At 37.3% G+C, this 27,175-nt stretch overlaps 1 protein-coding gene across 1 annotated transcript in view; it reads right to left on the bottom strand.

The window, feature by feature from the left end:
* Positions 1–320: 320 nt before the first annotated feature.
* The window catches only part of bicd1a (bicaudal D homolog 1a), a 50,077-nt gene continuing 23,222 nt past the window's right edge, over positions 321–27,175 (bottom strand). Inside the window, 8 exon segments of the mRNA XM_048168763.1 lie at positions 321–2,098; positions 6,168–6,253; positions 10,138–10,348; positions 12,453–12,604; positions 12,694–13,803; positions 16,350–16,826; positions 20,024–20,176; positions 26,851–27,063. Coding sequence (XP_048024720.1) covers positions 1,987–2,098; positions 6,168–6,253; positions 10,138–10,348; positions 12,453–12,604; positions 12,694–13,803; positions 16,350–16,826; positions 20,024–20,176; positions 26,851–27,063 — 2,514 coding nt within the window. The 3' untranslated portion in view covers positions 321–1,986.

Below are 27,175 nucleotides of genomic sequence, written 5' to 3'. Positions count from 1 at the left end.
TCGAATCTTTTGAATCTGTTTACTTAAACGGCCGCTTCCAATGAAATTACAGGTGTTAAGAAAACTTAAGTTAACCTGCAATAAAATAAAAGTGCTTCTATTTTCACAATACAGCACAATTTCTGGAAACTTATTACTAAAGATAAATTTTAACAAAAGAATTTTTACAATGCGAGATGTAAAAATTAGGAGTTTATTTGCTCAGTCCTCTAGACTAGACCTTGATATAAGGTGCAAACACAAATGTGAGCTGTGATATACTACAATATGCACAAAAAACCTTTCACACACACGTCTCATATAATCAGGACAGGACTCAGTGATGTTTTTAAATTTTATTTCACAAAAAACTTATGTGGTTTATTACTTTACACACATAAAAATATCCTGCGGCAAGATCATGCTTTCACCAGTCCACACCATGTGACATTGTGGGAGGTTATTCACTATATTTCACTTCAGAGGCAGAAAATCTACCACAATGTGTAGTTAATAAAACTGAAACTCCTCTTGTCTTATTGGAAATGCTCAAAAAGAAATGAATATAGTCTAAAACACCAAATGAATGGGTTAGACTGAACAGAAACTGAGAACTGGGAGCTAAAAGAGAGTGTGAATGAGACCATTTATCTTATATCCTTCTTTGTATATCATTACATAGACTGAGCTTTGTTCTAGTTCCACAATGGAGATAGTTATACTTTGAGAAGCTGCTGATTGTATTCTTCATCTAGACACATTAATAACCTTTCAGTCAATCGATGAGACTGAAAATGTGTTTTTGTGGTTTACTGCTGTATAAAAACAATGACATCTGATATTTCTCCAAATCCTGCTGGTGTGATTGGAGGAAAAATGATCAAATGATATAAAATGATCCTGTGCCTTTTTCAAAATGCATAGATAAATATGTTTGTGCTTTATATAAGGTAAAGGGTAGATGTAACTTAAAGAGAAAATGAAACTGAGAGAGGAGGAGATATGTAAAGAGAAATTCTAGTGAATATGGGATACAGTAAATTGGCCTTGTATGCTGTTTTTGGAACAGATCTGAGAGTAATAAACCCACTTCATGTTCAAATGGGATCAAGCCCCACTTAAGCTATAACTCCACTTCCTCAAACATGATTTTTGCCCATCAGGTACTAAACTAGGCCTACATGTCCACTCAATCCCCAAAGACTTATCTGACATCACTTCAGCAATAGAAAAAAACAATTAAGGTATAAAATATATATTTTATGCATATGCAGAGCAATAAACTGTTAAAAAAAGACAAAGAAACAAATTCCAAGTGCAATTACGTTAAAGAAGCTTAGATTTGCAAAACTCAAAAATTGTATTATCACTGTAACGAAAACATCACCTCAGGAGCTTGAAGGTCAAAATAAAAGTCACTCAAATATCACATTGAAAATGTTTCTACTTGTTGAAAAATAGTCCATTTAACCAGTATCCCCTATATTCAACCATACAAACATCTCTTTCTATTATGTCACACTTTTTTTGTGCATTTTGAAAGTCTAATATTAGCTTAGACTGATAATGGCACTCAAATGGCCTTGCATACCATAATGTACTTCTGGGTTGATGTAATTAATACTTCTATTTTTGTGGTTTAAAAGTGTATTTTTAAGCAAAGCCGTATCCATATCCAAAACCATCCAAATAATCAGACATACCACACATAATGTTTTAAAATAAACAAACAAAAACACAAATATATTAAATAATAAATAGATAAATAAATAAATAAGTGCATCAATCCATTTCTGTTTGCTCTCATCTCACTCTGCATGATAATTAGCACTTTCACAATAAGCATCATTGAATAATTCATCTCAGCGACTGGGTGAGAAATTAGGGTGGGGCATCACACATGGCGAAGGGGCATCTGATTGGCTGAAAGTCATGACTGACTGATGTGCCTTGCCCCCTTCATTTGCCTCTGTAAGGAAAGGCCACTGACAGTTGATTGACAGGAGGCTACGGGCCAAAAAGATGAGAATGATGGGCCAGACAGTTGAAGGGGTCACATGGAAGTCTGGAGTTGGCCACAGATATCTGGTCCTCTTGAAGAGCTAACAACACATTAGGACTACCAAGAGACAAACGGCACAGCCAGAAGGGAGAAAAAAGAGAAATAGTGGCCATAAGTTGGTGTAAAATGAAATCGCCATATCCTGTTTCCTATTAAACTGGAGGAATTGCTATGGAAAAAGAATCATGTAAATAATTCAATAGCTCTGACATGAACATTAACTCACTTTTAACAGACACACAGGGACACATGCAAAAGCTAGTAGCTTTTAAGCAGGCAAAGTAGTTTGGGAAGAAAGGCATGTTGTCTATATTTGACAGCACAGGGATGAGAGGGTGATGAAAGGGCATCTGAATATTTGTTTGCATACACTACCGAATCGTCAAAAGTTTGGAATAATTAAGATGTTTAAATGTAAAAGAAGTCACTTATGCTCACCAAGGCAGCATTTATGTGAAATATTATTAACATTTAAAATAACTAATCTGTATATGAATAAATTTTAAAATTTAATTTATTCCTGTGATGGCAAAGCTGAATTTTCCACATCATTACTTCAGTCTTCAGTGTCACATGATCTTTCAGAAATCATTCTAATAGGCTGATTTGGTGCATTTATTATGGGTATCAATGTTAAAGCTGCAGTCTGTAAGTTTGCCTCTTTGTCGCCATCTCTGTTTGAAACCTGCAATTGCAGTTATTTGTGGAATTATCATTTTTATGTGGGTTGTGCATCGGCACGGATCCTTAGCGTGGATGAATCTAATGTTTGCCGTCAGTCTTTTTTTACAGATTCTACGTCTTGGAAGTATGACCAAAATAAGAATTTTCACCACAAAATGTCATCTGAACGCAAATAACCTGTCTGCCACTTTTGTTCTGACCAAGCATTACAGTAAATCGCGCTACCAATGGTGATTAAATCTAACGATCGTAGGGGTGTGACGAGACCAGTATCTCACGAGACGAGACGAGACTCGAGATTGAGTTCACGAGACGAGACAAGATGGCGAAATACATGCTAGAAAAAATATTCTGCAGGTGTATTTGAAATGTTTTAACTAATCATTTTGTAATGAATGTCATTTCAGTTCTACTTTCTGAGACTGAATTATCATATGCAGTAAAAGACAACAATACTCAAGTAATGTAAAAGGTTTTGCCACTAACTCAACTGACTGACTTCCCTCCTGTATGATTTCAGTCTCTTCAGATCTTACTGTACATGAATTATGAGCTTCTACAGCTTTTGACCTCCTAACTGAACTCCTCTCCACAATCTGATCACAGAAATAAAAACAGTATAAATAAAAATGGTAACACTTTACAATAAGGTCTCATTTATTAACATTAATGTATTAACCAACATCAACTAACAACAAGCAATATATTTGCTACAGTATTTATTAATCTTTGTTAGTTGATAAAAATAGTCATTCATTGTTAGTTCATGATAGTTCACAGTGCATTAACTAATGTTAACAAATGAAACCTTATTGTTTGTACTAGTAAATAATAAGAAGAGAAAACTGTTATTCATTTTTATGGTAACACTTTACAATAAGTGCAACCATAATCGCACTCTCTCAATATTCAAAGATCAAATAAGACCAAATGTTTCTTTGAAAGAGCTGAGAGATGGTTACAACTACACTGCCCAGCCTAAAATAGCTTTCATATTGAGAGATATCTGCATTCATCAGGGAGCCGCTTTCAAAATGCGGGGTATTGAAATCACGTTTGAATGCGCGCGCGCGTTTACTTTCACTTTTAAACGGTCGCGCGTACTCTGTAAATATGAGCGGCGGCGACCGTTATCCAACTGAATTAAATGTTTTTTTTTTATTTAAATACAAAGCAAAACAACAGTGGAGACATAATGTAAACGTAGCGGTGGCATATTCTTTCCTAATCATCCTTACACTCTGCAAATCACGAGACTTGGAGAGAAATCTCTAAGTTTAGTCTCAATCCCCACGAGATCTACACCCCTAAACGCGCCACCAGCTGTCAAATTAGGGGCAAAGTTGCACTTATGTTTATGCTTCTTCCGCTCTGAAAGTAACTTTTGAACCGTAAGGGGTAGAAACAAAATGTTTTCCTCTGATTCCTTGGGTCAAGACGAATCGATTGCATCCTATGACGTCATTTTTTCCGTCTTGAAAATTATTCCACCATTTTGAATTTTCTGAAAAAACTACTTTTTTTATCTCCTCCTAGGCCGTTACTCAGATTTTCATGAAAATTGAACCAGATCATCTTCAGACCTTACCAACAAAAAGTTATGGAATTCAAGTCGATTCCTCAAACCGTTTTCTTAAAACACGTGAACGATTTGTACGTAGTGCTTGCGAAAATAGACATAAGGCTGTATCTCCGCAACGCTTTATCGTATTCAGACCAAACTTGGTACATGTCATCACAAGCATGACCTGAGGCATCATGCAGTGTTCCGGCGCAGCGCCACCTACTGGTGCAGAGATACGAAAAATGGTCATTTTTGCTTATAACTTCTGATGGATTTGTCCAAAAAGCATAACTTTGGTCTCGTTGCATTCGGGGAATCATGCCGAGTCGAATGATATCCAATTTTCCCATATCAGCCGTTTTGGCCGTCGGCCATTTTGAATTTTGTGCTAAAATGTGTAATTTACGAACGCATTAGCGTATCGTTACGAAACTCGGTATGGGTCATCAGCACAATACCCTGAAAGAACCTAAGAAGTTTCGGTCCAGCGCCACCTTGTGGTCAAAAGTTATAACAAAATTTACAAAAACGCTAATAACTTTTGACTATATTAACCAATTGTAATGAAACTGGTCTCAGTAGATTCCTTGGGTCATGCTGAGAACATAGATATCAAATTTGCCAAAGTCAGCTGAACTTCCTGTACGCCATATTTTTTTTCTTTAAAAACCTACTTTTTTGAACTCCTCCTAGACTTTTGCTCCGATTTTCACCAAAATTTAACCGTAACATCTTCAGACCATGCCGACAAAATGTTATGGATTTCAAGTCGATACGTCGAATCGTTTTCGTATACCGGAGCAACAAATTTGAGGCATGATGCAAAACCCAGTCTTGAAGCTGTATCTCTGCAATGCTTTGACATATTGACACCAAACTTTGCAAGTGTCATTGTCACCTCACTCTGACCATACCACATTAATTTTGTCACAGCGCCACCTATTGGTGGAAAGTGATAAACCAGTAAATCTTTATTATTGACTGTATATGTGATTTTTCAGCTCTTTTGACTAAAATGATCCTAATAGGTCTTTAATTGCTCACTGTTGCAGTTGGTCTGATGCTTACGGCCATGTTGGCTGGCTTGTTGTGCCGCTTTTGTGCTTGGCCCCGTAATTGCTGCTTGCAGCTATATTTATTATTATTGTTATACTGTTCTCAAATTGTTAATGTTAACAACATCAGCATTGTGTATTCAGTGTGTATTAGCGTTACCTGTAGATTTCAATTTCAGTAGCCACTCTACAGTCGGCAGTCTTTCGCTTTTGACTATGGGTGAATCTCTAGTTGTCACTGAAGATTGTCATTTGGACCTTTCTGGATTACAATCCACCATCAAAATGATTCCAGCTGCTGTGAAAAAAGGCTATAAATGATCTGTCACCTGCAGCATCCTCACATGATGTAGCCTACTAGCTGGGACTCCTTCATGTAAACAGACGTGGCATAATGACGCAAAGTTGAACAGCTGCATGCTCGAATTTCCCGCGGAAACCCACCAGTACCGATTTTATAAAACATTATTACAAGCTTACCGTTGTGAATCGGGCTGAGGTGATAGTTTTGAACACTGGCTGGTTATGTACTTGCTCAAAAATTGATTTCGGATCATTTTTAACCAAAAAGGTTACGGACTGCACCTTTAAGCACCAAATCAGCATATTAGCATGATTTCTGAAGGATCATAAAAACAAATCGTAATTATTCCAAACTTTTAATCAGTAGTGTATATATCAATTGCATTGTAAAAGTGTGACTGAGTGGGTGGATGCTGTTAACAATACTTGTGACCCTACTACAGGTGTGACATTTTTCTCTGTGAGAAATAGAGTGAGAAAGGACGCAGTTGAGAGCTAGTTCCTCCAAATTGCGGGTTACCTGTGGCCCGTGGATGCCCTCCCGCGCCTCAGTTGTGGGGAGGTTGGCGGTACTGAGGCAGCAGGCTGCTGACAATCTAAGAGAGACTGATAAATTAGACAGATATACAGAGGTGTGACAGTCAGTGTTAGTGACTCAAACACAGACATAAATGGGCACAGAGATGAGAAGTGAATATGCCGGAAATGATTGCAATAGCCTAAAAACATGGGTGTGATTCTACGTGTTAATAATCTCATGCAGAATCACACGCAGAGCATGTAGTTATAATAACCAACACCCAGCTGCATACATTCATGAGGAATGACAGGTACAATGATAGAAGGAAAGCAAGGAGGTATCACCTTCTGTTAAAAAAAAGTTTGGGATCGGTAAGATTTTTGTAAAGTAAAAGTCCCTTATGCTCACTAAAGCTGTATATTTGATTAATAAATGCAGCAAAAACAGTTAAATTGTGAAATATTATTACAAATTAAAATAACCATTTTTTATTTACATTTTTTTCAAATGTAATTTATGATGTCGATTTGCTGCTCAAGAAACAATTATAACTATTATCAATGTTGAAAACATCAGTGCTGCATTGTATTTTTGTTCCTTACTGTCACTTTCAATCAATTGAGTGCACCTTTTCTAAATAAAAGTATTAATTTCTTAAAAATCTTACTGATTTCAAACTTTTAAACAGCATGTGTCAGGAGCAAATGACATTCAGTGTTGCTGCTTTGTTAATGAGAGCGTGCATACACACATACGTTTACACATTTAACAAGACAAAAAGTATGATTTAAAACATTATAGTTGATGCTGTCTAGCTAAGAGCACATACTTATCTAGAGCAATATGTGGGCATTTTTCCCATTACAATTTGAGTAGTTTTTATGCAAAACTCATCGTCATGATGCTTGCGTTTTATGTGTGGTTGTCAGGGGATTGCTATGTGTTTTTGAAAACGTTGCTATGCATTTGCTAGGGTGTACTGGGTTATTTGTATAAATGCATTAGGGACATAACCATCTCCATACAGCAAAAAAATAATATCTCTTTTATATTATATTTAATTATATATACTTATTTTGTTTTGACCAGAAGGAAACTACAGCTCTGTGGATGGGATATGTTTTGAATTGACATGGGCAAAACAGCATTTGACACATTCAGTGATGGGCAAAGGTTGTGAAATTTAGAAACACTGACACCTGCAGGCAGAGATAGGAAACGTCCACTGCTCTTTTAGGGGCATCATTACCAGGAATAATAAAGCGTTTTTATGTTACTGGGTATTGTCACTGTTGTAATATAATCTGTTTTTAAAAGTGTTACGCCTCCAGAGCATGGATGTAATACATTTATTTGACATTACGTCAAATGCGTCATATTATGTCAAGGTGACACAGGTGAAGCGGATCAGACTGGTTTCCATTACACTAAACTGTTGAACTCTGTGATTTACAAACACTATCTACTGAGTCACATCACACACAATACACGTCACATATCTTTAAGCAAGGCACAGGAATCAGCAATACTAGAAAACTAAACTAGACCTGAAATCTCTGATTGTTCCTAGGAAAAAACACCTCATTTCCAAAGGCTTGTCTATACATGTACATTTAACCGCTGTCTACCATCAGAACTGCATGAACTGCATCTCGGTCAGTCTTGATTGAGCAATACTAACACAGATGTTCTGAACCTTCAACTTGTCAAATGCTTTTTGGCCCACAGCTCCTTAAACAAAGGTCATTCTACAAAACGAGTGCCTTTTTTGTATTATATACATATTATTCTATAAATTATATGCACTTAATATACATAGGTGTAAAAAATACTTTAAGACTTAGTAAAATTTGTCATCCATTATTTGTTGTCAATCACTTGTTTTTATTTTTCTTTTGTCACAAATATGCTTTTCTGGCATTCTCCTTGCTATATTAGCAAATATTCACATTTTGATGAAGAAGTATGTAAATAAAAAGTAGCATTTCTCTTCCTATGTATTTTGAGATTTTAGTTGAGTATAATAAGTGAATATAATAAGTAGTAAATGAGTGGATTACATTTATTTATTCATTCATTTAAATAAATAAATAAATAAATAAATAAATGTAATCATAATGACATCATCCTTTCAGGAAGTTATCTGTCTACTCATTTTATTACTTTATCTTTTGCTCTGTTATGTATGTCAGTAGGGGGCTTAAAATGTCAAACTGTTAACATTATTTTGTATAAAAGCAATTAGAAAAAAAAAAAACAGACAATGATGTAGTAATAATAATAATACAGAATAATACATTATATATAATAATACTAATAATAAAGAAATAACTTTAAATTATCTAATAAGCACATTTGAATTCCATGGCTATAAGCAAAATGCTTAAAAATGTCATATTAAAATGGTAAAACTGTTACCTTTAACCCTGTTACCCACAGCATATCAACATATTAACCATTAATAAACATTCAAATTCATACATTTACACTAGCTTGAGCTGGCACAATACATTTGTTTAAAACGTAAACTCATGAAGCATGAAAGAATGTTTAGAATCATTAAGAAATTAACTTAATTTCAAACTTCAAAAGGCACCAGTTCCATAGAATGACTCATGAATGAATGACACATTTGATGTGGTTCTGTACTACACAGCTCATTGAAATGCAGAAGCCGGGCAGCAGGCAGCATATGTAAGAACACGTCCCTGCATTTGCATATGGCAGATCCAGCACTGCCATATGCTGTATCCATGAATAGAACAGCTCTCTCTGGCACGTTTTATCAAGCAGGGTGCCTTGGGATCATCTGAGCATTTTTTGTTAGCTGGCAAAGCAGTTTACATTTATCTTTAGAATAGGTTTAATATGATTAAAGGCTAGTGCTCATGATTCCAGTATAAATCACTTTGAAACAAAGCTTTATGACTGAGGAGACATAGATATAAAGGCCAAGGTAACTGTTCTATCCTTAAATGCACACTGTCGCCAGTGGATGGAGCTATAGTTATGTCAGATCAGATGTGCTGTTTGCTAATGCAAAAATAACTGAAAACTCCATCATACAAAGTAACTGCTTGGCAAACAGTACGTAGCACCCATTTCACCAAGCCATGAAATGGAAGCACACATGCAGGGATGATATTCCAATAGATAGGCTACATGCACCAATCAATACCGGTTTCGCTTTAAGGAACAATTCTTCCAATATGATCCGAATACATTACTGATGCATGCTTGCAAAAACCCAGTCCGCAAAAAAACCATCAAACACAGGTAGTGCAATTTCTTTGATTTAATCTTATTTTTATACATCATTATTATTTTATTTTATTAAGTATCATCTCACAAAGCCATGATGTGACCCAAATGTATCTAGAGTTAGCAAAACATAAATCAGTTCAGAATGAATTATTGTTGAAATTTCAAATAGTATAAATTATATCCCTGAGTTGACTCAAACAGTCAAGATGGAAACCAGTCTGTCCTTAAACTGTGTCACCTACTGAGGGTCAGTACTAGGGATTTTGGGAATCCCAGGCTGGACTAGAGAGTTTCTTGAAGCCGCCGAAGGTGTGAACTGAGTCACACTGGAGCGCATGCGAGATCTCACGGAACGTGGCGACGGCTGCCGAGCGCCCAGTACAGGAGAACGGTAAGGGGAAGTCGGAGCAGACCTGGGAACGTGAGCATCAGATTGGCCAGAATCTCCACTATGAACAATATTACAAAACTCGATACTTAACGTCTGTGGGTCTAAGACTAAAGTCTGAGTGCCCAGGTTCCACTGCGACTGGCCGAGGAAAAATGGCTGGGCTGAGGAGGTCCAGGAGGAGGATGGAGTACGGACATCCAGGGAAGGAGAGCTACCAGCTGATGCAACCATATTGTTTTGGAATAGACAGGAAGGAGGCTTCGAAACTGATGCAGTGGGACTAGGGGGAGCAGTGAGTGCAGTTCGATGACTTACTTTTTGAGGGCTGCTCTTAATTTTTGGCACTTTCCCTCCACGGCCACAGGACGACTGCTCGTGGTCAAACTCCAGGTCCTCCAGACGCTGCGTGAGGGCCAGTTTCTGTTGAATGGCCATTCGCAGGAGGGAGTTCAGAGTCTTCTTTTCATCTTCTGCGGCAGCCAGCTGCCTCTGCATCTCATCCAGTTGAGTTACGTACTCATCACATCTAGAGAAAGGGAGAGAGAGAACCTCAATATGACTCAAAGTGATCAAACATAAAACATCAGAACATGCTGTTCAACAGTGGTTCTCAATCTAGGGGGTTAGGGCCCACTAGGGGGGTTTAGAAAATGATTTATTGATAGAAGACAAAACAAGCTTTTAGCTATTTCTTACTTTATTACAGCCCATCAAAAACTTTTCTGAAGAAAAAGAACAAGATTTACTTTGTGATTCTATGGTCCTCCATTTGTTCGCAACAATATTCAAATTCCCATGATTTTCCAATTGTTTGTGATTTACTGGATAAGAATTAAGGAGAATTTTATATTATATTATATATATACTGTATATGGGGGACCATGAAGTCACAATAGTTGAGAGCCACTGCTATACAAAAAATTATGAATCTTAACTCTTAACTCAGAAAACTTGAAACATGCATTTGGAATGCATTTTTGTACTGTAATGTATTTCAGAGTGAAACAGAATATTCAACCTGAAAAAATGAATGACTAATTCTTTTTAGTGAGTCAAACACATACAGGTATAGATTACTGACTGGTTGTTTGTATGACATTGTGTAGCTAAAATTAAATATTATGCTTTTTGTCAGTAGTATTTTATAAATATGAAAGAATTAGAGATGTTGTCACTTTTTTCATTTGTTTAATATATATTTAAAGCAAATTACAGGATTGCATTTAATTTAAAGGTGCCATCGGAAGTCTAAGGTGTCCCCTGAATGTGTCTGTGAAGTTTCAGCTCAAAATACCCCATAGATTTTTTTAATTCATTTTTTAACTGCCTATTTTGGGGCATAATTAGAAATGCGCCGATTCAGGTTGCGACCCCTTTAAATGCTCACGCTCCCCGCCCACAGAGCTCGCGCTTGCCTTAAACAGTGCATAAACAAAGTTTACACTGCTAATATAACCCTCAAAATGGATCTTTACAAAGTGTTCGTCATGCATACTGCATGTATGCGTCCGATTATGTGAGTATTGTATTTATTTGGATGTTTACATTTGATTCTGAATGAATTTGAGGCTGTGCTCCGTGGCTAACGGCTAATGCTACACTGTTGGAGAGATTTATAAAGAATGAAGTTGTGTTTATGAATTATACAGACTGCAAGTGTTTAATAATGAAAATAGTGACGGCTCTTGTCTCCGTGAATACAGTAAGAAACGATGGTAACTTTAACCACATTTAACAGTACATTAGCAATATGCTAACGAAACATTTAGAAAGACAATTTACAAATATCACTAAAATATCATGATATCATGGATCATGTCAGTTATTATTGCTCCATCTGCCATTTTTCGCTATTGTTCTTGCTTGCTTACCTAGTCTGATGATTCAGCTGTGCACATCCAGATGTCCTGCCCTTGTCTAATGCCTTGAACATGAGCTGGCATATGCAAATATTGGGGGCGTACATATTAATGATCCCGATTGTTACGTAACAGTCGGTGTTATGATGAGATTCGCCTGTTTTTCGGAGGTCTTTTATACAAATGAGATTTATATAAGAAGGAGGAAACAATGGTGTTTGAGACTCACTGTATGTCATTTCCATGTACTGAACTCTTGTTAACTATGCCAATATAAATTCAATTTTTAATTCTAGGGCAGCTTTAAGTCAATAAAGAAATTAGTCAATAAAAAAAGTCTATTTTACTGGCAGCCAGCCATTTAATTACTTCAATAACATAAATAAAAGTCTATTTAAACATATTTAAATATATATGTTATTAACAATATTTCATCATTTGGCAATGGAAAGTATTTCATTTTTTCCCCCAAATATATATGCCACAAAAGTAATAATAAACTCTTAATGGAACCATTAAAAAACTGGAATCATTAAGAGGAATCGGAGCCTAAATTCCCATTCTTACCAACGGCTTACAAATGGCTATTTAGTCATTGGCTAAAATTATTTCCTACCTAGGTGATTTCAGATGAAAAATAAAGTAGTTTCAGAGGTAGAGCAAGTAGTTACATTTTAAAGAATCATGAATGATAGGGTCAGGAATGTGTATGTAAAAAAGTAAATATTTACAATTTGGATGTCCTCAGTTATATAATGGCCGAAAACGCACCTTGTGGCAAACATTGCCCTCAGTGAGGAAAAGGTGGCTGCGTCTTCTTTGAGGGCCTTCAGCTCATTTCTAAGCTTCATCATTGTCTCTGTCACCATGGACTTTTCATTTTCATATTTGCTCTTCAGGTTCGCCAGGGCAACCTCGGCAGTCTAAAAATAAAAAATGTGTATATGCTTTTATTTGAGACCAAACACAACAGGAGATATTGGGATATGTTGCAAAAACACATAAACAGTACCTGTTTGTTGGCTTTTAGGACAAGACGCAAGGTGGCGATCTGCTCTCTTTTGGTGCTCAAGAGGGATTTAAGTTTCAGGATCTCCTCCATGCAAGCCTCCTTATCCTTATCGAAGATGGGCGCCAGCTCTCGTGCTGCAGCCCTCTGCCTGGACAACTGGAGCGAGCGGTCTACAGCTTTCTGCAGGTGCTTGATCTGGTCACGGATGATGGCGTTGAGGTTATAGATGTTCATGGGCTCCCTGCGGAGATCACCTGTCTCTGGTACTGGGGAGGGCGAGAGAGTTGAACCATTGATTGGTGAACCAAAGGGGGTTCTGTTGGGACTTCCTGCTTCCCCTTTAGTTCCTTCTCCTAGAGGTTCCTTTGATGGAGAATCTTGAGGACTCTTGGACATGTCTGAGGAGTTAGCAGCCGCGAGACGGCGAGCTAAACGTGGAGAAAGCAGGGCTCTCGGGTCGTCTGGGCCTTTGAGACTGCCGCTACGTGTGACCCGGCTCTGGCGGTAGTAGTCCAGCATGACGCGGTTGGGTGTCTCGTTGTTGCACAAGCAGACGTGGTGGTAGAGCTGAGCGAGTTCTTCACTAAATGTAACCAGCTCATCCTGAGCTGCGTTCAGCATGCCGTTACTTTCACTAGCCATACCTGAAGCGCACCGGAGCTCTGCTTCCAGACTGCTAACCCTCTCGCGGCCCTCACGGCAGGCCTTCTCCAACCGTTTCACCTGCTCTTCGAGAGCCTGGACCTTCCCTTCACTGTGGTTGCTTTCTTCTGATTGGCTCTCCACAGATTGGTTATATTTTTCCTTCAACGCCTTAAGCTCCGCCTTCAAGTCAATGACCTCAGTCACGGCAACTCTATATTTGCACTCCAGAAGCTCTATTCCATTGATGTCCGTCTCGTACTCGCAGCAACCATTTATGGGCCCGTCCGCCTTTTCAGACTCCTCCGTGTCAAACTCCTTGTCGCTGTGGAGACGCTTCATAGCGTTGACACGCTCCGTAAGACGGTGAACGCGACTGTGTTGCTCAGTTAAAGCACCCTGCGTATGCTGCAGCTGAGTTTGAGATTCCTGCAGGTTGGTAAGCAGAACCGCCTTCTCTCGCTCAACCTAGTAGACAAGAAGACATGCAGCTAGTTAGCAAATACCAAGAAGGTACTATTGTTAGCTTTGCCACTGCTTTATGTTACTGTTCCAAATTTTGGGGTCAGCAAGATTATTTTTTTAATTAATTAAATACTTTTATTCAGCAAGGATGCAGCAAATCTATGAAAAGTGTCAGTAATTGAAAGTTATTTATAATGTTACAAAAGATATTTCAAATAAATTCTATTTAAAATAAATGCTGATCTTTTGGACATTCTACCCATCAAATTATCCTGAAAAAATTTATCAGTTTCCACAAAAAAAAAAAAAAAAAAAATGTTTTCAACATTGATAATAATAAGAAATGATTCTTGAGCATCGAATCAGCATATTAGAATGATTTCTGAAGGATCATGTGACATTGAAGACTGGAGTAATGATGCTGAAAATTCAGCTTTGCCATCACAGGAATAAATTACATTTTAAAATATATTAAAACAGAAAATAGCTATTTTAAATTATAATAATATTTCATAATATTACTGTGTTTTGGATCAAATAAATGCAGCCTTAGTGAGCGTAAGAGACCTTTTTAAAAAACTTTTAAAAAAAAATCTTACTGACCCCAAACGGATGAGGTCATATTTATCCAAAGCAACTTACAATTAACAAACATCACAAGCAATTTATAATATGTCAACAATATTTGCAGTACACAATAACAAGTTTCAAGTATAAACTAAATTAGTATACAAATTAATGGGAAAAAAAGCAGTCTTGCTCTTAATAGCAGTTGCTCAGCTGACTATAATACTATAATATAATGAAAAGTTTATATTTATGATGCATCATATCTTATTCCATCTGAACACAGCTACTTTTCAAATGCCGCCAATGGACAAAGATGATTTTTTGGTCCAGATAATGTACAACATCTACCGGCAGGTGGGTAAGTAATACTAACCAGCCAAACTTTGATTCCTTGGCAAATAAATACTAGGGTTACATTTCAAAGAAGTGTAGGCTTCTTTTGGAAAGTCAGCAACGAACAATATTTTCTCAAGACTGGCTAATCCCATTAATCACAGAAATGTCAACAAAAGGGCACCATCATTGAATTACATGTTACCTTTAAAAAGAGCTTTTCATTTGAGCCTACTTTTAAAGGCTTTATCTACAGTATTTGCTAGAAAAATTGGGAAAAAAAACACTGAATATTTCACTTTATCTGTTGGCTTATAAAATTCCATTCTACAGACAGTTGTGATAGTTAGGTGTGTTAGCTTGCTTGTCACAAATTTAGCATAAATGCAGACATGTGATTCCTGTCATTGAGCTCAAGTGCTGCTTAATTGCTTTTTGATCACTCATTGTATCAGAAGCGTCAGCCATCTAACGCTTGAGGCTGAGATAGCGAAACCCAATCGATTCCTTACTGGAGAGGATCCAAGAAAAACAAAGGGAAATATATAGGGGTGGATGAGGAAACATTTTTTTGTTTGGATAAATGCCAGGCAATTACAGTTGCTTGAGGGGTGAGGAAACAATTCATTATAACCAAACAGTGATAAAATGTGTAAAATGCGCCTCTAAATATGAATTAAAACTGTAGCAACTACTTTGTGCAATAGGAGGCTGCAATAACAGGCTTCTGGCTATGTATTTGATGGCAATCCCACATAGCTAGAGAAAACTACAGCCACATTCCCCAGAGGAGAAACTTAGATGTAAACATGTTATATAATACTTTTCATGAAATTGATCCGTTTAGATCTATGTGATGAATTTATGTGTGGTAACCTTGTTTTTTTTTTTATCATAAATGACCAAATGGCCATGGTGTTTTCAATAGATCATTACAAATAGATGTCATTATTAATTTTATCTTAAAATTCAAATGATACATTTTAATAAATTATATTGTTTTATATTGTGTTGTATATGTTTTTCCTATATTATACTTTTGTTTGACATGTACCATTGCATTTACTCCTTTAAGCAGCTGATGCTCTCTATGTTTCTGTGTTCGCACTGGCAGATTTTCTATTCTTATCCCATGCTGTCTCTCTTGCTGAATATGCCCATGGCACACACACATACAAATACAGTACTGTGTCCCGCTTTTACAGGGACGGCCACAAAGCACTCACTCATAATGGTAATCAACTTGACAGTAGCCTCTCGAAGCACAAAATAGACCATTGCATTTACTGCATTCAACTTTCCTTCACTCAAATTTACACTTAAACTCTTTAATACCTAAGGTATTTTTTCAGTCAGTACAAAAATGTCTAATGTAGAAGTGTCAATGCATAAAAATGTGCCAATAAGGAAGGAATGATGTATACTGAAACTGGCTGGATGCACAATGGTTAATGTGTAAAGTATCTGTGTTTGTTTATAAAGTAGCATTAAATGCCAACAAAATCTAATGAAAAGCTCTTCTTCTTGCCCATTAATGCACTGGATAACAGTTTCCATCAAACCAACCTTCATTGATTTATCTGACTATGAATGTCTGAGCAAAAACAGATGGACTAAAAATTGGGGGAAAATGTCATGTGACTAACCTGTAGGAGCTGTTGCTTGAGTTTCTGTATCTCAGACAGGTTGAGTTCGCTGAAGAGATCAGAGACTGGGTGCAACACCTCTCCCTTCCTGCCTCCAGGTCGGTGATATTCTCCATTCACTTTTGGTCCATGCCCATTGAACTCATTACACCGGTTACTGTCCTCATTGTTGGGGCTGGACCCGGATGCAGATGTGCCGTTGGTTGCCGCCTCCTCTGCGAATTTCAAACCCTCCACGGCCGAGATGGCCAGGTGGGTGGTGGCTCCATACACGCTGTCCGTCAGGCTGAGCTGATGGGCCAGCTCCTTTCTGAGATTGTTCTTTTGCTCTCTCTCACTCTTCAGAGCATCCAATGCCTCCTCCAACTGGCCTTCGGAAATATCTTTTAAACGCAAAGCATCTTCCAGCTGGCTGTTGAGTAGCACCGTCTCTTCCTCAAGTACTTTGATTTCATGCTTTAGACCTTCGTATTCCACCTGTATTGACAGAGAATGAGAACAGGTTGGCACTAGACTGTGGAATATATAATAATAATAACAATATTTTGTTTTATTTTTAAATGACTAAATCACTTCAGTACCTTATTTAGCACAGAATTAAATGCATAAGAATAGAATAAAATAAGACAAATGCTAAATGATTTTAGCATTTAAATATATATTTATAGTTAAAACATTATAATATAATTCATAATATTATATATTATTATATATACTTACACAAGAAAATCTGTTAATATATATATATATTAGAATATTTCCTAAGATCAATCAAAAAATGGATTTTCAAAACAGAAAAGTTCAAGTTCTTTAAAGTATGTTCATTTGTGCACTCAATACTTGGTCGGCAGCACATAATACAGCAAATGACTTGCTCCTAGCACAAATTAGAGCATCAGTGAAGTGTGGCATGGAAGTGATCAGCCTGTGGCACTGCTGAGGCACTATTGAGCCTTCAGATCATCTATATATTGTTGGATCAACTGTTTCTCATCTTTATCTTGAAAATATCCCATAGATTCAGGGGTCAGGCATGTTGGCTAGCCAATAAAGCACAGTAATATCATGGTCAGCAAACCACTTGGAAGTGGTTTTTGCACTGTGGGCAGGTGCTAAAGTCCTGCTGGAAAAGGAAATCAGCATCTCCATAAAGCTTGTCAGCAGATGGAAGCATAAAGTGCTCCAAAATCTCCTGGAAGATGGCTGCATTGACTTTGCACTTGATAAAACACAATGGACCAACACCAGCAGACGTCACGGCCCCCCAAATCATTACTAACTTCAGAAACTTCACACTAGACTTCAAGCAGCTTGGATTCTGTGCCTCTCCAGTCTTCCTTCAGACTCTGGGACCATGATTTCAACATGAAATGCAAAATGTACTTTTATCTGAAAAGAGGACTTTTGACCACTGTTCACTGTCCAATTCTTTTCTCCTTAGCCCAGGTAAGATGCTTCTGATGTTGTTTCTGTTTCAGAAGTGGCTTGGTAGTCCTTTTCCTGAAGATGTCTGAGTGTGGTGACTCTTGATGCGCTGACTCCGGCTTCATTTGACTCATTGTGAAGCTCTCCCAAGTGTTTGAATCGGCTTTACTTGACAGTATTCTCAAGCTTGTGGTCATCCCTGTTGCTTGTGCACCTTTGCCTACCCAATTTCTTCCTTCTAGTCAACTTTGCATTTAATATGCTTTGATACATCACTCTGTAAACAGCCACCACATTCAGTAATGACCATCTGTGACTTACTCTCTTTGTGGAGGCTGTCAATGATTGTCTCCTGGACCATTGCCATGTCAGCAGTCTTCCCCATTAGTGTGGTTTCAAAGAACAAGAGATACCCGGAATTTATACTGTAGGGATGGTCATTTAATGAAACTCAAATGTAAATATTCTAATGTTTTGAGATACTGGATTTTGGACTTTCATTAGCTGTACGCTCTAATCAACAAATTAAAAAAAAAAAAACTTTTGAAATGTTTTACTTTACATGTAGGGAATCTAGTATAAATGAAAGTTTCATTTTTTAAAATAATTTACAATAAAAAAATGAACTTTTTCACGATATTCTAATTATATGACCAGCACCTGTGTATATATATATATATATATATATATATATATATATATATATATATATATATATATATATATATATATATATATATAAACATTTATCTGAAATGTAACTAAAGAATATATTTTATATATTATACTATATATTTTATACTATAATTTTTATCTATTTATTTATTATTACTATTATTCTGCAACTGCAACAAAAATATGTTATCCAATCACAATTGAGGTCATTTGGCATATGGCATGATCTTAAAGATACACACAATACCTTAAAGGGTTAGTTCACCCATAAATGAAATTTCTGTCATTAATTACTCACCCTCATGTTGTTCCACACCCATAAGACTTTCGTTCATCTTCGGAACACAAATTAAGATATTTTTGATCAAATACGATGGCTCAGTGAGGCCTGCATCGCCAGCAATGACACTCCATTTTTAAATGCCCAGAAAGCTACTAAAACATATTTAAAACAGTTAACTACAGCGTTTCAACCTTAATATTAAAAGCGACAAGAATACTTTTTGTGCTCCAAAAATAACAAAATAGCAACTTTATTCCACAATATCTATTGATGGGCGATTTCAGAACACTGCTTCATGAAGCTTTGAATCTTTATGAATCTTTTTTTTTTTTCGAATCAGTGATTCAGAGCACCAAAATCACATGATTTCAGTAAATGAGGCTTGGTTACGTCATAAGCGTTTTGAAACTTCAATAGTTCATGTGACCTTGGCAGTTTGTTATGCGCCCTGAATCACTGATTCAAAACAAATGATTCGTAAAGATTCAAAGCTTCATGAAGCAGTGTCTTGAAATTGCCCTTCACTAGATATTGTGGAATAAAGTCGCTATTTTGTTATTTTTGGCGAACAAAAAATATTCTCGTTGCTTTATAATATTATGGTTGAACAACTATTGTCACATGAACTGTTTTAAAAATGTTTTTAGTAGCTTTCTGGGCATTGAAAAGGGAGTGTTATTGCTGTCTATGCAGGCCTCACTGAACCATCGGATTTGATCAAAAATATCTTAATTTGTGTTCCGAAGATGAACGAAGGTCTCACAGGTTTGGAACGACACGACGGTGAGTAATTAATGATATAATTTTCATTTTTGGGTGAACTAACCCTAAAAATGTTCTTAGGTAAACATGCTTTCCCATTAAATCATCCCATAAAATCATAGTCCTAACTCTTACCTACTCCTAAAATCAGAGGAAATCATTATGAAAATGTAGTTGTAACCCCTGAACCCCAACCTTAAACCTAACCCTCAAATCTGATTGGTTAATAGGAATGTTGTTCCAGAATCAACAAGGATGGTGATCCAGGAGCATGTCTTACTTAGATAAATCATGTTACGCTTGAAAGTACAGTAGGAAAAACAGCCTGCTTAAATTTGAGGGTGGAAAATAGTAGCATAAAACTAAATTCTGAACATTTTGGTGCAAGAAACCTGACTAATATAAGTGTGAAGAAAAACTTGTTACAAATGCTATGTCCCCTGTATTATACCCTATAGTAGCTTTTACTCACATAGAATGACTTTGTGTTTCACAATTAGTGTGTGTGTGTACAGTATATACAGTATACCTGATTCTGCTTGAGTGTTGACACTAGTTTCTGTAGAGTGATGTTCTCCTCCTCCAGTTCAGTGTAGTCCTGCAGCAGTCTGGTCTCTCTGAACTTATACTCTCTTATTTCTTCTCTCATCCTGCTCCTCTGTAGCTCTAACATCTCATTATTCTGAAAGAGAGTAAGGGAAGGACAACACAGAAAAAAGTGAGTCATTTGGCTTTTTAAGCATGACCCCATTTCAGAAGAAAAGACGACTGACAAAATAAGCTTATTAAAGAGGTAAAAATAATATTGATGTTCTGGACAGAATAGTTTGAGGGGTTTGTCTTCTCCGAGGAGACAAGGGAGGCAGTTCCTCTTCAAACATAATGAACCAGGTTCTAGCAACAATTTAGATCAGTTAATTTAAAACGTAACCTCTGCATCTAATAATAAAAATGCATTTTATTTGCAATGCGCCTTTCTCAAAGCGCTACATGTAACAGAAAGCAAAAAAACAAATAATACAAAGTAAATAATATCAATTACCACAATAATTAAAAATTACAAAATAAAAACTTTACTAAAAAGATGTTTTGAGAAGATTCTTTAAATTTTTTAAAAAAAAGGAGCATTCCTAAGAGAAGCAGGTAATGAATTCCATAACTGTGGAGCAATGTAAGAAAAAGCTCTTCCTCCCATGGTTGTAAGTTTACAGAAGGGCTGATAAAGAGAAAGAGAACCAGAATAGCAGAGAAAACGAGGAGGTATGGTTGGTGTAACCAAATCACAAATGCAAACTGGAGCCAACCCATGTGTTGCTTTATAAGTTAAAATAAGAATTGATTGAACTGGAAGCAATGCAGTTGAAGAAGCACAGAGGTAATGTGTTGATGTGAAGATGTAGACACGTCAAGATACGATCAGCTAAATTTTGCATATATTGCAACCTCTTGATGCAAAAAGTGAATTACAGAAATAAAGCCTAGATTTAATAAAGGCATGAATAAGCTTTTCTGAGCCAGGCCTAGAGAAAAAAAGGTTTAATACTATAATAATATTAATAATAAAGGTGATATTCTGGAGATCGTTCTAGAGAAACTTTTTTAAAATGGGTATTAAAAGTCAGCCGAGCATCAAAAATCACACCCAAATTCCATACCTGGACAAAAGGAGAGATTAGGCTATTGTCTGCGGTAAGTTTAAAGTTATTGCACTTACTAACATTAGTTAGTACGATTAACAAAATTTCAGTTTTAGACTAATTTAATTTAAGAAAGTTATGTTTCATCCATGCCTTTATTTCCAACAAACAAGCAGAGAGAGTTGAAGGGGCAGAAGTAAAATCAGGCTGAGTGCTAAATCTGTGTTGTCAGCACAGCAATGATAGCCCAGGCCATACTTCTGGATAATCTGCCCAAGAGGCAGCATATAAATACTGAACAGAGTAGGACCCAACACTGACCCCTGAGGGACACCCTGTCGTAATGGCACAGTCTGAGATCTATTAGTGCCCAGGTAGACAAATTGAGAATGTTCTGAGAGATAAGATGTAAACCAGTTCAATGCAGTACCAGAAAGGCCAATACACCTATGTAGTCTGTCCACCATATCTGTGATAATTATGACACTTCCAGTGTTTACAGTGGATTTTATGACTAATCATTTGAAAAGAGGGTGACTAATAAAATAAAATAAAATAAAATAAATAAATGATTAGCAGCAATAAAACCTATATATCTATTTAGAGCCTCCTTATTGTCATTATATTGGTGGTATGTGGGAGTATGTCATGATGAATCTTTGAAAGCAATCTATAAAGATCCATTAGGCTTACATATAATAGCATTGTGTCAGTGAGTCAGAGTCTAAGACTGATCATGTCCATACTTGTGCAGACTGGAATGCTGGGTAACAAATTACTTTCCTGCCAGAGGAAACCCTCAAGTCAGCACTTTCTTCCTCAAAGTTCATATCTATATGGGAAAGCTGAAACAATGGCCTTTTTTAACAGCTGAAACAGAATGTGACAAGCAAGATGACAAAATATTGTATAAATCGCAAGGTGTCTGAGAATGTAGCATTAATCTATATAACAGTGAGCCACAACGAGTGGCCAAATGTACCACTTTATGGCTTTATTCCAAGGTACCGGCCCTGATCTTAACGGTGTAGTAATCTTTGGAATACTTTAAAACATTCTTCAAGAGCAGATTGCTGGAAAATCACAATTACTGAGAGAGAAAACCCCAAACCATTGCACAAACTGGGCAAAACTGCTGATAAAGAGTCAAAGGTGTGAAACAGACATGGGAACAGAGCCAGCCTTGAACCCAAGAAGCTGATTTGGCAGTAGGACAGGCGTGTAGTGCACTGCATATTTTATTAATCTGAACACCACTTGTTTTATTTTGTGTTACATATATAATTTACACTATGCCACTCAAAAGTCTGGGGACAGTAAGACTTTTTTTTCTGAGATTAAGAAGGAAATGAAAACTTTTATTCAGCAAGGATGCTGTGTCAAGCAGGGTGGGGCCGAGAGCCGTGGGAACGGAGCAAGCCTCGAGTCTCACAGAGGAGCTCGGAGGAGTGATAACAGCCAAGAACGAGAGAGGAACAGGCCTGGACTTTACATTTTGTTTTGTTTATGTTCATGTGGCAGTTGTCCGTGAGGGGTTGCCGCTTTACTTTCATTTGGTGTTTGTTTATTTTATAATTAAAGTATGTTTGAATGTTCGCTGGTTCACACCTCCTTCTCCCCGAGCCTTAAACCTTGTTACAGATGCATTAATTTGGCCAAAAGTGACAGTGAAGACATTTACGGTGTCTATTTATCAAAGAATCCTGAAAAAAAAGTATCACGGTTTGCACACAAAAAATAAGCAGCATACAGTGGGTACGGAAAATATTCAGACCCCCTTAAATTTTTCACTCTTTGTTATATTGCAGCCATTTACTAAAATCATTTAAGTTCATTTTTTTCCTCATTTATGTACACACAGCACCCTATATTGACAGAAAAACACAGAATTATTGACATTTTTGCAGATTTATTAAAAAAGAAAAACTGAAATATCACATGGTCCTAAGTATTCAGACCCTTTGCTTAGTATTTAGTAGAAGCACCCTTTTGATCTAATACAGCCATGAGTCTTTTTGGGAAAGATGCAACAAGTTTTTCACACCTGGATTTGGGGATCCTCTGCAATTCCTCCTTGCAGATCCTCTCAAGTTTTGTCAGGTTGGATGGTAAACGTTGGTGGACAGCCATTTTTAGGTCTCTCCAGAGATGCTCAATTGAGTTTAAGTCAGGGCTCTGGCTGGGCCATTCAAGAACAGTCACGGAGTTGTTGTGAGGCCACTCCTTCGTTATTTTAGCTGCTTAGGGTCATTGTCTTGTTGGAAGGTAAACCTTCGGCCCAGTCTGAGGTCCTGAGCACTCTGGAGAAGGTTTTCGTCCAGGATATCCCTGTACTTGGCCGCATTCATCTTTCCCTCGATTGCAACCAGTCGTCTTGTCCCTGCAGCTGAACAACACCCCCACAGCATGATGCTGCCACCACCATGCTTCACTGTTGGGACTGTATTGGACAGGTGATGAGCAGTGCCTGGTTTTCTCCACACATACCGCTTAGAATTAAGGCCAAAAAGTTCTATCTTGGTCTCATCAGACCAGAGAATCTTATTTCTCACCATCTTGGCAAACTCCATGCGGGCTTTCATGTATCTTGCACTGAGGAGAGGCTTCCGTCGGGCAACTCTGCCATAAAGCCCCGACTGGTGGAGGGCTGTAGTGATGGTTGACTTTCTACAACTTTTTCCCATCTCCCGACTGCATCTCTGGAGCTCAGCCACAGTGATCTTTGGGTTCTTCTTTACGTCTCTCACCAAGGCTCTTCTCCCCCGATAGCTCAGTTTGGCCAGACGGCCAGCTCTAGGAAGGGTTCTGGTCGTCCCAAACATCTTCCATTTAAGAATTATGGAGGCCACTGTGCTCTTAGGAACCTTAAGTGCAGCAGGAAATTTTTTGTAATCTTGGCCAGATCTGTGCCTTGTCACAATTCTGTCTCTGAGCTCTTCAGGCATTTCCTTTGACCTCATGATTCTCATTTGCTCTGACATGCACTGTAAGCTGTAAGGTCTTATATAGACAGGTGTGTGGCTTTCCTAATCAAGTCCAATCAGTATAATCAAACACAGCTGGACTCAAATGAAAGTGTAGAACCATCTCAAGGATGATCAGAAGAAATGGACAGCACCTGAGCTAAATATATGAGTGTCACAGCAAAGGGTCTGAATACTTAGGACCATGTGATATTTCAGTTTTTCTTTTTTAATAAATCTGCAAAAATATCAACAATTCTGTGTTTTTCTGTCAATATGGGGTGCTGTGTGTACATTAATTAGGAAAAAAAATAACTTAAATGATTTTAACAAATGGCTGCAATATAACAAAGAGTGAAAAATTTAAGGGGGTCTGAATACTTTCCGTACCCACTGTAACTGTTTTCAACATTTATTGATTGATTGAAGGATCATGTGACACTGAAGACTGGAGCAAACAGCTGCTGAAAAGTCAGCTTTGTCATCACAGGAATAAATTACATTTTAAAATATATTAAAATAAAAAACATGTTAAAATAAAATTTTTAATTGTAATAATTTCACAATATTGTTTTCAATAAATGCAGCCTTGGTGACTTCTTTCAAAACCATGAAAAAAAACCTTTTGAATGGTTGTGTGTGTATGTATTTGTAATCTGTCATCCTATACTGTAGTGTTTATGGAAAAAAAAAGGGTCTAGACATTCACTGAAGCTGCAACAACTTCCATCCAAATTGAACTTAAGCTATCACCAATAAATCCGTCATCCATTACTGGATAAAGAGGATCAAACATTGTTATAGTGTAAGATATTTTGCACATCCTGGCAGATGACCTTCCTATGAGCTGGGATATTGATTACCGTACACAATATCACAGCTCACCCAGAGGATGTGATGTCTCATTGCATATTCAAAGCCATGCCGTCCCAGTTCAAATGAGCTGGGCATGAACTCCAGAGGATTACTGACCAATTATCTCCCACTACAGCTCTATTGTAGCAGTGGTAATCATGGGCTTCACACACTCAGGGGTCAGGAGCAGTGCAGCAGCCTACATTACTGGAACAAACCCAATATGTGCCATGCCAGAAACAGCAGCAGCAGTAATGCTGGTTATAAGACTGAAATGCTTCACGCACATTATGAAGTACACAAAGGCCAAAATTAAACTAGATGCATTAAATGGTATTGCAAAGATAATGACTTCCGAACATCCCTTTCAGCTTACCCTCTCTTCCATTGGTAAATAAATAGGAAGACCCGCCCCAAACTGGTGCCACAGAGTTTTTGGGAAGTCAGTTTATGAACTGCTTTCTTATATTGTTCCTGTACATTACATTAGAATAATTAAAATTATTTTAACATTGAAACTTGAACATTGAAACTTTAAGGATTTATGAGCAACTCTTAAAAAAATTTTTGAAATAGCAGTTTTGAACACATTGTGCTGGACTACACACACTATACGTCTCTATTAATGTTACACCAACAGATAACACCAACAATATCTGATTTATAAAGCTATTTTCATAAAGATTTAATGCTTAAAGGATTAGTTCACTTTGAAATGAAAATTACCCCAAGATTTACTCACCATCAAGCCATCCTAGGTGTATTTGACCTTCTTTTTCTGATTAACACAATCGGAGTTATATTAATAAATATCCTGACGCATCCAAGCTTTATAATGGCAGTGAACGGGACCAACGAGTATGAAGCTCAAGAAAATGCATCCATCCATCATAAACATACTCCACACGGCTCCGGGGGGTAAATAAAGGCCTTCTGAAGTGAAATGATGCGTTTGTGTCAGAAAAATATCCATATTTAACAAATTATAAAGTAAAATATCTAGCATCCACCAGACCACCTTCCGTATTCTACTTACTTAGGAAGAAAGTGTAACACCTCTCGCTTTCGTATTCAACTTACGAAAAAAGCGTAACTGATGCGAAGAAAGTCAAATACACCTAGGATGGCTTGAAGGTGAGTAAATCTGGTGGTAATTTTCATTTCAAAGTGAACTAATCCTTTAAAGTCTGCTTGAAATGGAAGCTGCAATAGTCTTTTCTGCCTGTTGTGACATGCATATTCAAGTGAAACAACTTCTCAAAAAGAAAAAAAAACGTAGGCTGGGACTTGATATTGTCCATTGGGTTTTTATTGGATGGTTGTGGTTTGCTATTGCTGTGATCTCATGTGAATGACAGGTTGTCCTCACCCTCGCATCAGTAAACACGTCATCAGAGAAGAAGACAGTGTAAAACTGTTTGTAAAATAAAATTAACATGACATTCCATTGATTATTTGAGCTTTAGCTGAATAAAAATGCTCATTTTAATGTAATCCATGCTGTGAGAGTACCTGTTTGTACTGTGATAATTAAGCTATTCTAAATTTAAGGTATGTGAACCCAGGGTGAAAAACGTAGTGAAATTCCCTGTCTCATAGGGCCGCAGTGGCAGCTCGTGTGTACAGTGTGTCTTTGTGCCGACCTCAGGGTATTTCTCTTATGCCCCAGCTTAGCCATGGATTTGCCCCCTACAATGCACTATGGCGACAGTCTCTGACCCTGACACCAATGACTGCTGACACACTACACGCACACAGACTCACTGCCCTCGAAATAACCCTTTGGTCCAAGATGAAGTTTCATAAAATTAATTACTTTCAGAAAGGGTGTATTAACGTGTGTATTGTGTATTATGTAATGTGTGCTGATGACAGTTCCACCAGTACAAGAAAATACTCACCTCTCTGAGTTCTTGCACCAGGGCGTTGAGACGTTCGGTCTCCGCTTGGGAGTTGGAGGCCACAGAGCTGCTCAGTTTTAGCTGGGTTTGAAGGTCCACCAGACGTCCCATGTAATAGGCCTCTTTAGAGGCAGACTCCTGCAGCAACGTCTCTTCGTTTGTCTCACCATCCTCAGCTACTTTACGCTGGTTGGTGTATGCCTGACCGAACGCCTGGAGGAAAATCAATGACAGAGACAGGAAAAGAGGGACATCAGTGTTCAGTTTAAATAATGTCTACAAAAATTATGGGTATGTTAACAACAGCATACTACCATATTACTAG

Source organism: Megalobrama amblycephala, linkage group LG19 (assembly GCF_018812025.1).
Source record: "Megalobrama amblycephala isolate DHTTF-2021 linkage group LG19, ASM1881202v1, whole genome shotgun sequence".
NCBI lineage: Eukaryota > Metazoa > Chordata > Actinopteri > Cypriniformes > Xenocyprididae > Megalobrama > Megalobrama amblycephala.
The sequence above is the reverse complement of the archived record's forward strand: the minus strand, read 5'-3'. Positions and strand labels throughout refer to the sequence as shown.